The 13,892-nt window shown below is 40.7% G+C and overlaps 1 protein-coding gene and 7 non-coding genes across 16 annotated transcripts in view; all 8 read left to right on the forward strand.

Moving 5' to 3' along the window:
• osbpl9 (oxysterol binding protein-like 9) overlaps positions 1 to 9,429 on the forward strand; it is a 32,000-nt gene extending 22,571 nt beyond the window's left edge. For 6 of the 9 annotated variants that reach the window (XM_035647397.2, XM_035647399.2, XM_035647403.2 and 3 more), the window contains 15 exons: positions 1,255 to 1,348; positions 2,240 to 2,344; positions 3,203 to 3,362; positions 3,617 to 3,729; positions 3,875 to 3,993; positions 4,109 to 4,194; positions 4,293 to 4,473; positions 4,972 to 5,068; positions 5,310 to 5,420; positions 5,502 to 5,565; positions 5,651 to 5,791; positions 5,893 to 5,971; positions 6,182 to 6,273; positions 6,766 to 6,901; positions 7,351 to 9,429. In XM_035647397.2, coding sequence (XP_035503290.1) covers positions 1,255 to 1,348; positions 2,240 to 2,344; positions 3,203 to 3,362; positions 3,617 to 3,729; positions 3,875 to 3,993; positions 4,109 to 4,194; positions 4,293 to 4,473; positions 4,972 to 5,068; positions 5,310 to 5,420; positions 5,502 to 5,565; positions 5,651 to 5,791; positions 5,893 to 5,971; positions 6,182 to 6,273; positions 6,766 to 6,901; positions 7,351 to 7,425 — 1,653 coding nt within the window. In that variant the 3' untranslated portion in view covers positions 7,426 to 9,429. The remainder of the gene's footprint in view (positions 1 to 1,254; positions 1,349 to 2,239; positions 2,345 to 3,202; positions 3,363 to 3,616; positions 3,730 to 3,874; positions 3,994 to 4,108; positions 4,195 to 4,292; positions 4,474 to 4,971; positions 5,069 to 5,309; positions 5,421 to 5,501; positions 5,566 to 5,650; positions 5,792 to 5,892; positions 5,972 to 6,181; positions 6,274 to 6,765; positions 6,902 to 7,350) is intronic. The other 3 variants (XM_035647400.2, XM_035647402.2, XM_035647398.2) reach the window with 2 other exon arrangements.
• A 1,087-nt stretch (positions 9,430 to 10,516) lies between these two features.
• Positions 10,517 to 10,597, forward strand: LOC118318888. Its single transcript, XR_004795851.1, has one exon. It is a non-coding gene; the product is annotated as a small nucleolar RNA SNORD74 (small nucleolar RNA).
• A 422-nt stretch (positions 10,598 to 11,019) lies between these two features.
• Positions 11,020 to 11,089, forward strand: LOC118318894. The gene has a single exon (XR_004795857.1). It is a non-coding gene; the product is annotated as a small nucleolar RNA SNORD75 (small nucleolar RNA).
• An 857-nt stretch (positions 11,090 to 11,946) lies between these two features.
• LOC118318881 lies at positions 11,947 to 12,028 on the forward strand. The gene has a single exon (XR_004795845.1). It is a non-coding gene; the product is annotated as a small nucleolar RNA SNORD79 (small nucleolar RNA).
• Positions 12,029 to 12,182: 154 nt separating this feature from the next.
• Positions 12,183 to 12,261, forward strand: LOC118318890. The gene has a single exon (XR_004795853.1). It is a non-coding gene; the product is annotated as a small nucleolar RNA snR60/Z15/Z230/Z193/J17 (small nucleolar RNA).
• A 142-nt stretch (positions 12,262 to 12,403) lies between these two features.
• LOC118318889 lies at positions 12,404 to 12,487 on the forward strand. Its single transcript, XR_004795852.1, has one exon. It is a non-coding gene; the product is annotated as a small nucleolar RNA snR60/Z15/Z230/Z193/J17 (small nucleolar RNA).
• An 824-nt stretch (positions 12,488 to 13,311) lies between these two features.
• LOC118318893 lies at positions 13,312 to 13,375 on the forward strand. The gene has a single exon (XR_004795856.1). It is a non-coding gene; the product is annotated as a small nucleolar RNA SNORD78 (small nucleolar RNA).
• A 161-nt stretch (positions 13,376 to 13,536) lies between these two features.
• On the forward strand, positions 13,537 to 13,611 carry LOC118318887. The gene has a single exon (XR_004795850.1). It is a non-coding gene; the product is annotated as a small nucleolar RNA SNORD47 (small nucleolar RNA).
• The last annotated feature ends 281 nt before the right edge of the window (positions 13,612 to 13,892 follow it).

Here is a 13,892-nt window from a genome sequence, read left to right on the forward strand (position 1 = left end):
AGTATCTTTCATGCCACATGTTCAGTGTTGTATCCTGGGGTTGTGGAAGCCTATTGTCCACTTTCTTCTTCCCTAATTCAACCTTGGTATTTACCCCTGCTACTGTATCCTCACTGCCTAATGTCAATGGACCGACATTGTAGTGACTCACCGTGCCTGTTCCTGTTGGATTCAAATTATTTGATCAAAATTGTGCAGAGAAAACTCTGGGGGGGAAAAATAAGAACCACAGTCCGCAGTCAAGTTTGAATAATTGGATTACTCATCATATTGACTAGATCTAGTTTCAGTGCAACCAAAAGCCTCAATGGTAAGTTGCTGGGGAATGAGGGTCGATATGGTGTCACTTTGTCCGCTTGTGTTGCTGTCGGTGTTCCTGTCATTCGGGTCATTGGTGCCAGTGACCCCCTTACACAAAGTCAACAAGCTGCTGTGTGTGTGTGTGTGTGTGTGTGTGTGTGTGTGTGTGTGTGTGTGTGTGTGTGTGTGTGTGTGTGTGTGTGTGTGTGTGTGTGTGTGTGTGTGTGTGTGTGTGTGTGTGTGTGTGTGTGTGTGTGTGTGTGTGTGTGTGTGTGTGTGTGTGTGTGTGTTATACATTGGACGCACAATGTTGAATGTGAGGTGGCACTGATGAGGACAGGCCACTGCAGGTAAGAGTGTCCCCACTGATGTTAACCACGGGGAAATCAGGAGCCACAGAGTTTAGACATGTTACACATTTAACTCTTTGCACTAAAAGGCTGCTCACAGTTCAGGAGGTGTTGTTAGTGGTTGTGTAGAGTTACTGCTGCTGTTTGGATTTCAGGCTTTGTTTGTTGGTTTCATATTGATTAGATGAATGAAACCTGGTGATGTCTTTCCAGGAAATGGAGTGAAAGGAAATTGATCTGCCTTCGGTGGGTGGTGCATATATATTTCATTGTTCTTGCTGTTGTGTACGTATAGCATTAAGCTGATCTATAACAAGTTCACAAGCTGAAATGCACGTATTTTTTTAAATCAATTTTTAAATCAATTTGACATTTCAGGGGGGGGCGGGGGCTCCTGTTGGGGGTGGCGGGGGGCTCCCAATGTAATGGTAGGGGAAACACTGGAACAGTTTGGAGGCCAAGACTGACACTAAATTGTGAATTTCTTTATCGTGTTGGACAGAATTTTTCAGATTGGTAAGAAGGCAGTTGTATATGTCTGATGTCACAACTAAGGCATGTCGTTGTTGCTGATTGCGATGTTGGTTTTTCTTTGTTTGTCCAGAGCACCATCAACCCTGTGGATGGGATCTACCAGCCCCCTCTGGATAGTCCTGTAGTCAACACCACGATGCCAACACAGACCACACTACCAACAGGTACCTGACATTCTGCCTTTTCACCATCTCCTATATGCATGTTGGTTCCTGTGCCTGATGTGTTCACGTGGTTAATAGACTACACAGAACAAGGATAACCCAGAGGATGATAATGTTTTGTAACATGCTTGAGGGTGAAAACAGCTCCCCCTGTTGTTCATCCTAATCTCCTCCTGCGGAGGTTTCCACTGTGCAACTCGGTTTATGCTGTGACAGAAAAAGTGCTCGCCGGTTTTTTTCCATTTTGGCAATTTTATCAACAGAGACTATATTGAGTCAGTATTTTGTCGCTCAACAACATTTGAAATTCTAATGTTTCACAGTGGTATTACAAACTGGGGGATGAAACCTGAAGCGAGTTCTGGTATGAAAATATCAATTTTACTCAGGCTTTTATTAAATGTACTAAATGTTCTTTCAGTGTTTGAGGGTAAAATGATACAAGATAAGTTTGTGATCATTGAGGATATTCAGCAGTGTCCAGTTGCATGACACATATTATGGTAATAACAGTGTTTTATTTTTTTGGATCGTCTCATGTGGATGTTTTTTGTTGTTTGTGCTGAAGCATATTTCACTGCTTCAGTGTAATAAAGTAAGTCACTTTAGTCCTTAAGTAATTGACTAAATTAAATAAGAGTAATGTTTTTACTGACATTTACGGTTGTTTTAGGACAGATGACGATGACTAGACTGTTGATGAATGCAGTGAAAATGAACACTGCAAAGCAGGCCATTCGGATTTCAGTCTCATAATAGACTGTGTAATCCCTCTCACGCCTGAAGCTTCTGTTCAAAGTCTCAGATCATTTTGGGATGAGTTGCTGGTTTTAATACGGCTTCATTTTAAGGCTTCGGTGAAAACTCATCTGCCTTCTGTTTTTGCTAAAGACGCTTCTCAGGTGTGTAAATCAGACCAACGACCTTCTACATTACCTGTTGGTCCCGTTGTCACGGTGATGGGCAGTCTGCAAACCCCAACTCCCAACAGCACAGGTGAAAGTTCACTTCACTCCAGCGGCAGTAATACTAAAGCTCTGTTGTTTATAAGAATGTTATACTGTATATTTGGAACTACAGTCATTCTCTTGGTTTGCTGCTGTAGTTCGCCCCAAACTCATTTATTCATTCATTGTATGTTTGGTTAATATAATTCGAATTTCCATTTTTATTGAACATTTAACAGACTTTTAATTCGTGTTGCCGTGAAAGTTAAGTTTCAAAAAGTTGTCCTTAGAAACTGCAACTGACAATAATAAAAAGAATATCATCCCAGGGTCCTAGGTCCATTAAGTTTTCTTTCTGAAGCTTTCAATTATATCAAATAATCTTTATTTGCAAATGGGACTTGACATGCAAATTTGGATGCCTACATGATTTGCCTCGAAATGGGCTGTATTTCTCATTGTTTGGTCCTTTTTACAAGCTACATGAAGCTAACAGAAGAAGAACTCAAACACAAGAACAAAAGTAATAACACTATATTGTTACTGTACTTCTCCAAGCCGGAGTGCTGTGTCCATATAGTGCCAAGTACAAAACCGAGGGACAGCACAGGCTCCTGCCTATTCGTCTTCTATGCTGAGGCAGCAGTATTAAAACGCTGTGCTGTGCATTAAGGAGGCAGGCTGCCTGCTCCAGAGCACTGTCAATAAGCTCTGCAGTGAAAGCCATCACGTTTTAAAGATGGGTTACTGTACTCGGTGAGCTGGACTGCGCTGAGAAACAAGTGCTCCATATTATTTTGTTTTGATCATCTCCACCTGTCTGAAGGAACAAGCCTTATTTAAAGGAAAACTCAGGGAGAGAAAACTGATGTGACTCATAAATGGTTGATATTTCCCCCTCTGTCAGGGAGCGGTGCATCAGGCCCCAGCAGTGGCGTCGCTTCCCCGGCTCACATGCCCCTGCCCTTGCACTCTGTGCCAGATTTCTCCTATTCCTCCAGCGAGGATGAGTTCTACGACGCTGACGAGTTTTACCAGACCAGCACTTCCCCCAAACACTGCATAGAGTGAGTATCGCGTCACCCCGCCTCCATGCAACCTGCTTTGCTCACAGTGAAATGGTTGCTTCAGAAATTAAGTGTTTAGAAACTCAGGTGGCAAAATGCCGCTTGGAGCGAATAAAAATCAAAGCTGCACTAGCGGTCTTAGTTGGAGAAGTGTGCAGCAATTTGCCTGTGAAATCCTACTCGTTCTTTATCTCCTTATCTCCCGTGCTTCCTGCCTCCTTTCCGCTCACGCTATCTCCTCCTCTTGCCCAAAGTCCCTCAGGGCCTGCAGCTGCCCCGCCCCGCACAAATGAACAAACGGCGCTGAAACGACCAGACACCACAGAGTCCCTCAACTCGTCCATGTCCAATGGTACGACAGAAGCAGGTAAAAAGGGGAAAGTAAATTTGTAACCCTTTACGCATTCAACTTTGTCAAATGTTCAAAGATATGTGATGTTTTACACATTAAAAATCTGAGGAATGAATGTTGTTACAGCCTTTTAAGATGTGTCCTCTGCTGTTGTCTGCAGATCCGTTTGATAGCCACGACGACCGTGACGATGACGGAGAAGGCGAGTCAGTGGAGGAGCACAAGAGTGTCATCATGCATCTGCTCTCTCAAGTTCGTTTGGGCATGGACCTCACAAAGGTAGAGAGCTCTTCAAGAGCTTCTTCTCTCTCTGCAGTGCAGTCCATCCTCCCTTTACTCACTTCCATCATCTGTGTGAGCGACTTTAGATTTTCACCTTCATTATGTTTCACAGGTGGTCCTGCCTACCTTCATCCTAGAGAGGAGATCTCTGCTAGAAATGTACGCTGACTTCTTTGCACACCCTGACTTGTTTGTAAGGTATGTTCCATTTCAACAATTCCTCTGCTCTGTTCAAGTCAAAGTTTTCAAATGTATGTAAGATTGATCATTGTGCCTTTTCTTCTGACTTCCTCTAGTATCGCTGAGCAGCCGGAGCCCCGAGAGCGCATGGTTCACGTGGTGAAGTGGTACATGTCGGCCTTCCATGCAGGGAGGAAAGGCTCAGTGGCCAAGAAACCTTACAATCCAATCCTGGGAGAAGTGTTCTACTGCCACTGGGATCTGCCCAGCGAGGCAGAGGAGCCCTCCCCACACACGGTAAGACCACAGGCCTCTGCAGTCAGTGTCATCAGACCTGGTTGCTTCTTGATCTCTTTGGATTTTGTTGATATGCTTCTTTGCCTGCACAGCATCTTATTTTTTTCAATTTGTGTTACACACAATGGAACTTTACACATCCTGATGTCTCATGTATGATTTATTTGCATATTGGTTGAGAAATGCTACCACAATAGTAATATTGTGCTGTCCACAATATTACTTTAAATCACTTTGGTTAAAAATCTCTTGTAAGCCTGTAACAACCATTGAGATACTACAAGTGATATTTGGTTATGCAAATAAACTTGAAGGTTATATATGCATGTACACCACATTTAAAACATTTACATGGCAGCAAACAACTATTATCTATGTAAAGATACAGTATAGAGGATTAATGTGTGCGTGTGTGAGGATATAGTCTTTCTTTTTTTTTTGCACAACTGCAACATGGAACAAGTGTTGGTTTAATCTCTTCTCAATCCAATACTTTAGACCACTGTTCAGGAGACGGTGTCAGAGGGTCCAGTTCCCTGGTCTTCAACCAATAGTGTTTGTTTTGTTGCGGAGCAGGTCTCTCACCACCCACCCAGTGAGTGTCCAACCTTCTTCTGAATGATTACAAAGAGTCGCCAAAACCCGCAACCACTCATTTTTTTAAGCATATCGGGCCAGAATACTTAGTAAAGAGAATATTTGCTGATGATTTGAATATATTAAAATAGGATCTTGAAAATGTAAATGAAAGTTGTTGTTGTTTTTTAAGATACTGGACCATTGCTTGTTTCTCTTTTTGTCCAAACTCATCAGTGTTTCTTCTCTTCTCTCTGTAGTTTCTGCATTCTACGCAGAGTGTTTAAATAAGAAGATCCAGTTCAACGCTCACATCTGGACCAAGTCAAAGTTCTTAGGCATGTCCATAGGCGTCCACAACATCGGCCAAGGTATGTAAGAAGTACGTGTCATACACTCCCCAAAAACACACTCTGTTACGAGGTGTAATATTTCTGTTCCATTGTTTTAAGGTTGTGTGTCATGTTTGGAGCACGATGAACATTACATCCTCACCTTCCCTAATGGATATGGCAGGTGAGTGTAATTTCTTCCCTCATCATCACTTTATTACTTTCTGATCGTTACCGTCTGCTTCACTGACCTGAGTCTGTCTGTCCAGGTCAATTCTGACTGTGCCATGGGTGGAGCTGGGTGGGGAGTGCAACATCTCCTGCTCCAAGTCTGGCTACAGCGCTAACATTGTGTTCCACACCAAACCCTTCTATGGAGGAAAGAAGCACAGGATCACTGCTGAGATTTTGTAAGAGGGAAATGGTTGCAAATGACATTTTAGAACACAGTTGATAGACTGATAGTGGAGTCAAGTAAATATACCACACTTCTTTTTTTTGTCTTTTTCAGCCCACCCAATGATAAGAAGTCTTTCTGCTCCATTGAAGGGGAATGGAATGGAGTGATGTACGCCAAGTGGGCAACTGGAGTGAGTTTTCTTTTTGTATTTTCCTTTGGGTGGTTAAGGGTATGGATCAGACTGAGAGTAAACTAATAATCATTTGTTAGCTGAACAAAAACAAAATCTCCGCATTCACTGGATATGGGAATAACTACTAAAGGAAAGAGTCTTGCTGTAAATAAAGTTAATACATTGAAATGTTTAATTAAAAAATGAATGTGTTTTGTGTGATTCTAGGAGAACACAGTGTTCATAGACACTAAGAGGCTGGGTATCGTCAAGAAGAAAGTGAGAAAGCTGGAAGACCAGCTTGAGTACGAGTCCCGAAGGTGAGAAATGACATTGTTAAACAAAATGCTACTCTACGGCTACATCCATACTACTCCATCACTTCTGCTACGTTTTCGCCTGCCGTCCACACATCTCCGGTGTTTTTGAGCTCCTGAAACTGAGAAGTTTTAGTTTGAAAACCCTGGGGCAGCGTTGTGGTATGGACAGACAGAAAAGGAGACGTTTGGAAATAATTGCTCAGTCACCTGTATTTGCTTCCATGATTATTATCCGTCATGACTCGAATACATGCGGTGAAGACAAAACTTTTCTAGCACTCACTGTAAGTCACATCGTCGTCGGGTCAAGACAAGAAATCCCTCGTCTTACTTTTCATCACTGTTGTTTCACTGGGATTACTTCTGATACAGAGATCGTTTTAGTTTTGAAATGCTGGTTTTAACAAAAACGTATTAGTATGGATGTAGCCTAAATGTCCAAAAGTATGTGTTTGTGTATTTGACCTTTACCTCCTTTACCTGATCCATCAGATTGTGGAGAGATGTGACGCTGAACCTGAAGCTGAAAGACATTGATGAAGCGACAGATGCCAAACACCGGTTGGAGGAGAAACAGAGAGCCGAAGCACGAGAGAGGAAGGAGAACGAGCAGCAGTGGGAGACGAGGGTGAGTCTTTCTAACCTTGTTTATTAGCTACATGAAAGAACATGTCATAGGAGACCACACCTTCCTAAAATATTATATTAACATAAATCTATTCTCCTATAATTGACTATATAATCTTGTTTTTTTGAACATCAGATGACAAATTCTAAATACAACATAAAGGGATATAACGTGAGCAAAGGTCTATGTAAAAGATGTAATTATTTTTTAGCTAACAGATTGTATTCAGTCCTCATTGTCAGTAACATTATACATTCATACATACAGTCATAATACATCACATACCTACTCCATTAAGTAAATGTACACAGACGCCCTCTATTTCATTGGTCGAGAGAGATCAGTGTTAGAAATGTCAGATAATCTTGTAGTTTTATTCTGTGTTCAGTTTTAATATATTTGTTTCAGATAACTGAGTAATACTTTGTATCGCTTGTGTGTTTCTGCAGCTATTCCACGAGGACGGGGAGTGCTGGGTCTACGATGAACCTCTATTAAAGAGATTAGCCTCTCAGAGGCAGTGAGAAGACGCACACTCGGATGCAAACACACACATGTATGCATAAAGAAATGCACACACGGCAGAGTCTTCATAAGAACTCTTTTGCAAAAAAACACACTTCTTATCCAAGCCTTGGAATGACTGATGATTGAATATGTACACAGCTTTGCATTTGACTGTAAAACTACAATAATGGAAATGAATGAAATCGAATGGGAAAGCATCAAAGATGTAACCGGAAAATAAGCAACGCTCTTCTCCTTCTTTGGGCAAACTCACTTTCATCTCCATCGACACCAGTCATCATGAGACCTGTCTGCACTGAGACGAGATGGGAGCGTCTTTCCGCTTTTCGTCTCTCGACTCTGTTCCATCAGCTTCACGACCACACCCATCATCAGCTCCACGACGAGCCAGAGCAGCACTCATTTCCTTACACATTTGTTGGGGGGGTTGGGGGTGGGGGGTAAAGGGTTGTGTGGTTTGTGTTCAAATCAAATAAACCTTGTCAAATAAAACAGAGCTCTACATCTCAGGGAATCTGGTGACTGAGGGGAAAAAAAGCTGCCGCCCCCTCTGAGAGTCTGACAGCCTTATAACGGTGGGACGGATTGATCTTAAAGGGGCGGGGGAGAAATTCTCTGCTTCCCTGCAACTAGTTATTACTGTTGTTTATATATAGATATATACATATGATTGATATATAAATATGTATTCTTTTTTATTTTCAATGCTCTGTTTATTTTTCTTTCTGGCAATAGTGTAAAATATTTGAGGATATGAAATGTATGGCTTTACATCTTTAGGAATCATTCCATTTTCTCGTTTTGATGTTTTGTTCACGTTTTTAAAGTTAATTTGCCGCCTATTTGGTGGTGTCTCAAGTGTTTCCAGAAATAAAGCCCTGCATAACCCACAGCACAGATTTATGGAATATATATGCAATATAGAAATCATTTGTTGCCTGTCACTGGACATGTTTGTATGTCCGTTATGCCAAAAAAAAGGTTTAGAGAAGAGGCTGAAGGAACTTTGATCCAGGTGGAGAACAAAGAATCCTCTAAAACATGTTTCCATGCTACCTGAAAGCATTTATGAACAAATGATTGTTTACATATTTTTTGTCTTTCTGGATTGCTGGTCTGTGATAATGATGAGGAGGTAAGGTTTGGACTGAGTCTGTGAAGTCTCCCTTTTGTTCTGCACATTACATCTCTTCTTGTGTCCTTTCCAAACTCACTGATACCAGAGTGGATGTGTACTCATGTCAGAGTGTAAGGAGCGAGAAAGAGGAACACGAGTTCACCTTTTAAACACTATTTCTGTTTCATAGTGCTGCTCTGGCCAAACTGCATTATACTGGTTCAGTTTTCTTGTAATCTCTTTTTTGTCCATTGTTTTTCAAGAGAGGAACCACATAGAGGGCAGTATTTATCCTATTGTAAACCTCTGCTTTTTGAACTATTATTCATTCTCTTATTTACAGCTACGTAGGTTGAATCTAAATGCCGTCATATTTCAATATGCAGAAATTACAAAAAAAAACAATACAAAGTTCACCTGAAAATGCCTGAGAACATCTCTTAATGCTGTATCAAGCTCATGACAGACCCCCCTTATCTTATGATTTGGCTTTCTTAGAAATTTGGCCATTACATTAAATAATCTGAGGGAAGTAAGTACAGTAAAAGAACTTCTGAGACTTCAATTCAATTAATCCTTTAAAGGGATTTATAAAGACATTGTTGCTGCAGTTGAATTTAATCCTCTGAATCTGACAAAAAAAGGTTTTTTAGAAACAACCCAAATGAAATTCAGAGTCCAGTTAAATTTGAAGTTACTACTTTTTTCCCCTCCATGGTTTGTCTTTGTAAATTAAATTGAATTGAGGCCTTGCCATACATTTCAGTATCACTGTCGTCTGATGGAGAGTAATCGAAAACAAAATGTATTTTTTTTCCCCTTCTGATCATAACCATTGATTGTATGTTTATTAATGCATAATATTAAATCTCCATGAGTTTAATTCTGTGATATTTTGTCATGGTTCCTTCACTTCAGTTCAGTTTACATACCGACAGTCGCACACACGGACATGTAAATGTATGATAATGAACTCGGTAAACAAATGTACCTACTAAATATCAGCTACATCACAAACTACACTCACAGTATTGCTTTACACAGTGAGGCGTTGGAGTCATTGAGCTTTAAAACAGAAACTACATCCTCCAAACTGATCAAACATTTCAATCTTTAATGTTCAAAATCTCCATGCCGGATATTCTCATTCATCCAGGTCATAGCACACTTAAGTGATGGGAGGGTTTTTTGGGGTTTTGTTTTTTTTAACAGGACCGTTTAGCTTGGTGTCCATAATAAAATACCAACTGAGTGAATATTAATATTGTCCTGTTTACACGCTTGTAAATATATTATAGCAGAACTTAAGAGGAAGCTTTTATTAACCTCATGCGACAGGATCAACTGCCTGCAAGGACCTCTAGGCGCTACTTTCTACGGGCAATAGGTGTCCGTGTAGGTGCCTCATGTAAAAACAAATGGCCAAATTACATTTACATACGTCCTACATACATATATACATAGATGTTTACATACTACATTCTTAATAATACATGCAAACTAACTGTTAACCTACCATTTTTTTGTGTGTGTGGGGGGGGGGGTATCAATGAGGAAACGTAATAAAAACGAAATACACGTCCATGGATTTGACCAGGAGGGGCGCTAGTCGTCGGAATATTTTTCCCATCAGCCAGTGCGATATTCCCAATAAAAGGGCCCTGCACCCTTCGCTCTATCTCATTCTCCGGCTCACTTTCCCTCAGGTATGTATGGCACAACTTTACAGCGGCTGCTGGTCTTCACCCGACTTTACATGGTGCCATTCAGTTGTTACTATATCCTCAGACTTTCACATGTATGTATACGTGTCTCATGCTGAACCCGTGCTGTATTTTAATAACGTGTTTCGCGTCCTAAGAAGTAGTGACCCGATGCTAGCAGTGTTAGCCACGTTAGCCGCAGCAGGCCTCAGCCACGTGTTTCACCGCACATGTCGAGATGCTGAATCATCTCTGTGCAGCCTCGCCCCAGTGCTACATGATGATATAAATGTTGGTAGGGACATCTGAATGACTGTGAGGAAATGCCAACTCTTCTGACTGCACGGGACAATGGCTTTCAGCCGATTCAGGGTATTTTGTTGTTTGCTGCGCAGCTGTTAAAATATTAGCAGGTGGCAATGAAGCATGTTACCCTAAGTAGTGATAAAAATCTAATAAGCACAGACTTGTATATTTTTTTTGTTAATTATTGCTCCAATGTGTTTGCAGACCCGTGGAGGAGCTCTTCAGAATGACGCTGCCGATCACATGGTGAGGAACTAAAATATTATTTGGCGTGTCGTCGTGAGTAGTTAATTGAAGTGATTTCTAAAACTGCTTCACATGGGTTGTATAGATTGAGCTCTTAATCTAAAGTGCTCTTTCTGCAGGTTCATATCCATGTGCCTAAATGATGGTGTTGGGAGTCATCTAATACTAAACAGGTAATTGCAGTTCTTCTAAATGTATCTATTCTACTTATAACTGGAAGTCACTGATGATTTTTGATTATAAGAGTAGTGGACAGAAGCGATTTCTGAGTAATCATATACTGAGACTTCAGTTAAAGCTGTAATGCTCCTCTTGATATCACCTGCACTGTACTAAGATCTGTGTTAATCCACAGGTTTCTGCAAAACCCAGAAACGATGAACGACCAGGAGCAGAAGAGGTGACGCTCAGTTTATTTGTGTTTGGCTGTAAAGATGATTTTATGCTTCTCTTGAGGTGTTCCTTAGCTGTGATGCAGTTTAGAAGAAAAATTGTGATGGGTTAAGCACATCACCAACTACAGAGATATATCCACCCAGTTGCAGGTCATAAGTCTTCCACTTTTGGCCCGCATAACTTAAAACAACCCCCTGTGATCCCCCCAAAAAAACACATTTGCATTGTGACAAAGTTCAACATGCCTCCCCAGTAACATGGGTAGACATCCATTAAATCATGCGTTTACGAAGGAAGTGGTAGTTAATAATTTCCTCCAGGGGAACAAGGAATTAATTATTTTGAGTATTGCGTTTGGATCCACACTTCCTGACTTGCTTTGAAATGTAGACACTCAACTCCATTTGGATTCTGCAATGTTAGTAACATGAGATGCAGCTCTGGCTGGACTTGACTCGCACCACACCCCAGAGAAGCATCCGTCTTGCCTTTTTAAATCCTGCACATGAGCCCAGTGCTGCTGTGATGACATTTATTTGCTACTCTTGAAAATACACATGTTGAAACTCTCAACCACCAGTTGACTTATCTGAGGCACTGAAGGAAGAGGTGCCCGAAAGTGACATTATCATTTTGAAATGCTCATGTGTGTTGTGTTCCTGCAGGTGTGGTCATGTTGACTGAAACGACTGGTTGACAACGTTCAAACAGGTAATGGACCAGAATGATTAAATTGTGGCCATAAAACAAACTGACAATGATGAATATTGTTAAAAAACAATGGGAATCTCTCTGAAAAAGAGTGAAAGAGAACTTTTTACTGATGCAGTGATTAAGAAATACCATAACGGTTTTGTTTTTTTAAATGGCTTCTAACGTGGCGTTTTCCTTGCAGATTGTCCTCATGTTGGCCAGTCTGGTTCCAACATTTGTGGATCAGTTGAGGTGAGTTTGTTAAAAAGATTTGACCTGTTGAAAAACTGTTTTGATGCAGTGATGACAGCATAGTTCAGCTGATAACTGTGACGAAGAAACATGTCTTTCGCTCCTAACTGATGCATCTGCTTACACAACCTAGAAGGTGACCTTTATTACGAGTGAGGTTTTAATTTCATTTCCTCTGTTCATTTTCAGAAACGTGTGTCTGACTACAAAAGACTATGAAGGTGAGTGGACCTGAAGTATTAATTTTTTTTTTAGTGATGCTCAACACAATGATGATTGCATAGTTCAGCAGATTTAACTATGAAGAATAAGCTTTCTGTCTTTCGCTCCTATCTGACGTGTTGACTGTAGTTGTCCTTAAACCCTTAATTGTATTTTAGCCACAGTAGTAAAATCCCCTCTTCTCCTCAGACATGTGATCTTTGCTGACCGATGCTTCGGACATGTTGGTGACAATACTTCAGACATGCTGGTGACAATGCTTCCTTCAGAAATGCTGGTGAGTAACGTGTTCGGATCAGTACTTTGCAGCCAAAATTCAGACGTGATGAATTTGAATCAGGTCTCTGATCCAGTTGAGGATATACGTCATGTTTTCTGATCTGATTGTTGGAAAATTAAAATGACTACAATTTCTTCCCATTATCTCACATGAAGCTCTTTTGACTTTGCAGACCAAATGGGATCGGCACAGTCATGTGCGCAAGATGTCACAAGCATTGTGAGTATGATAAACTGCATTCCAATCACCTCAGACCCAGATGACTTGTGGAGTTGATAATCCTTCATTTAATAAACATGATACCACTTATACAAGATTAAAAGGGAGATTAAACAACCTGTTAACAAAAATAAAACCGCGTAACTACGTCATCTGGGTCTGAAAAAGATGCACATGTTCAATAGGGATCTCTGTTGTGGACCTCTCGATCCCTGTAGTCTGGCCTGTGTGATGAAAAAGTAAAGACTGACAAAAATCATGGAGTCTTGTTTTATTAGCTCTAGCTGATCTGGTCAGCTTAAAATATTCGTCCTAATGTTTCATGTTCTTATTAAACTTATATTGTCTGTCTTCTTCAGGCTCTGACTGCTCACTGGAGCCAGTGTCGACAGCAAAGAAAAGAGACTGAGGTGAGGAGCGACTCCAACTAGTTACAAAATGACCATAAGTTCAGTGATGTTTAACAAATGTCTGACCTGAACTATAATGTGGACAACTACTGTTACTGAGAACTCCAGTGACTGAAATGTTATATCAACCAGTCACTGACTTGTAATAAGGTTATTTCTCTCTCCTCTCAGGAAAGAGCTGAATCTCCTCGCCTGAACTTGGTAAGCATTTTAGAATCTAAGAAATTTGGGTGCACCACATTACCAGATTAAATTGACCACTCCATCTATGATGAAAAGATTCTGCCAAATGATATCTCTTGATTATAACCCATACCGTTCCATTATTGTCTGAGGAGGTTGTGGTCACTAAATGTTTTCTGTTGTGTTGACTGTTTCCTTCACTTTATTTTAATGTCACTGGTCTGTTTCCTCAGGAAAGAAGAGGAGACATCCTTGAAGACCCTGAGAACTCAACGACGGCAACCACGACACTGAAGTGGAACGAGTCATGAAGTTGACAATGATTTGAAGTTATCTAGTTCCATGATATCAAAATAGTTTGTTTTTCACCATGACAATAAAGACTGGATTGTAAATACTTTGTTCTCATTTGATGTGAATAAATTGCATGTAAAAG

Source organism: Scophthalmus maximus, chromosome 13 (assembly GCF_022379125.1).
Source record: "Scophthalmus maximus strain ysfricsl-2021 chromosome 13, ASM2237912v1, whole genome shotgun sequence".
NCBI classification, from domain to species: domain Eukaryota; kingdom Metazoa; phylum Chordata; class Actinopteri; order Pleuronectiformes; family Scophthalmidae; genus Scophthalmus; species Scophthalmus maximus.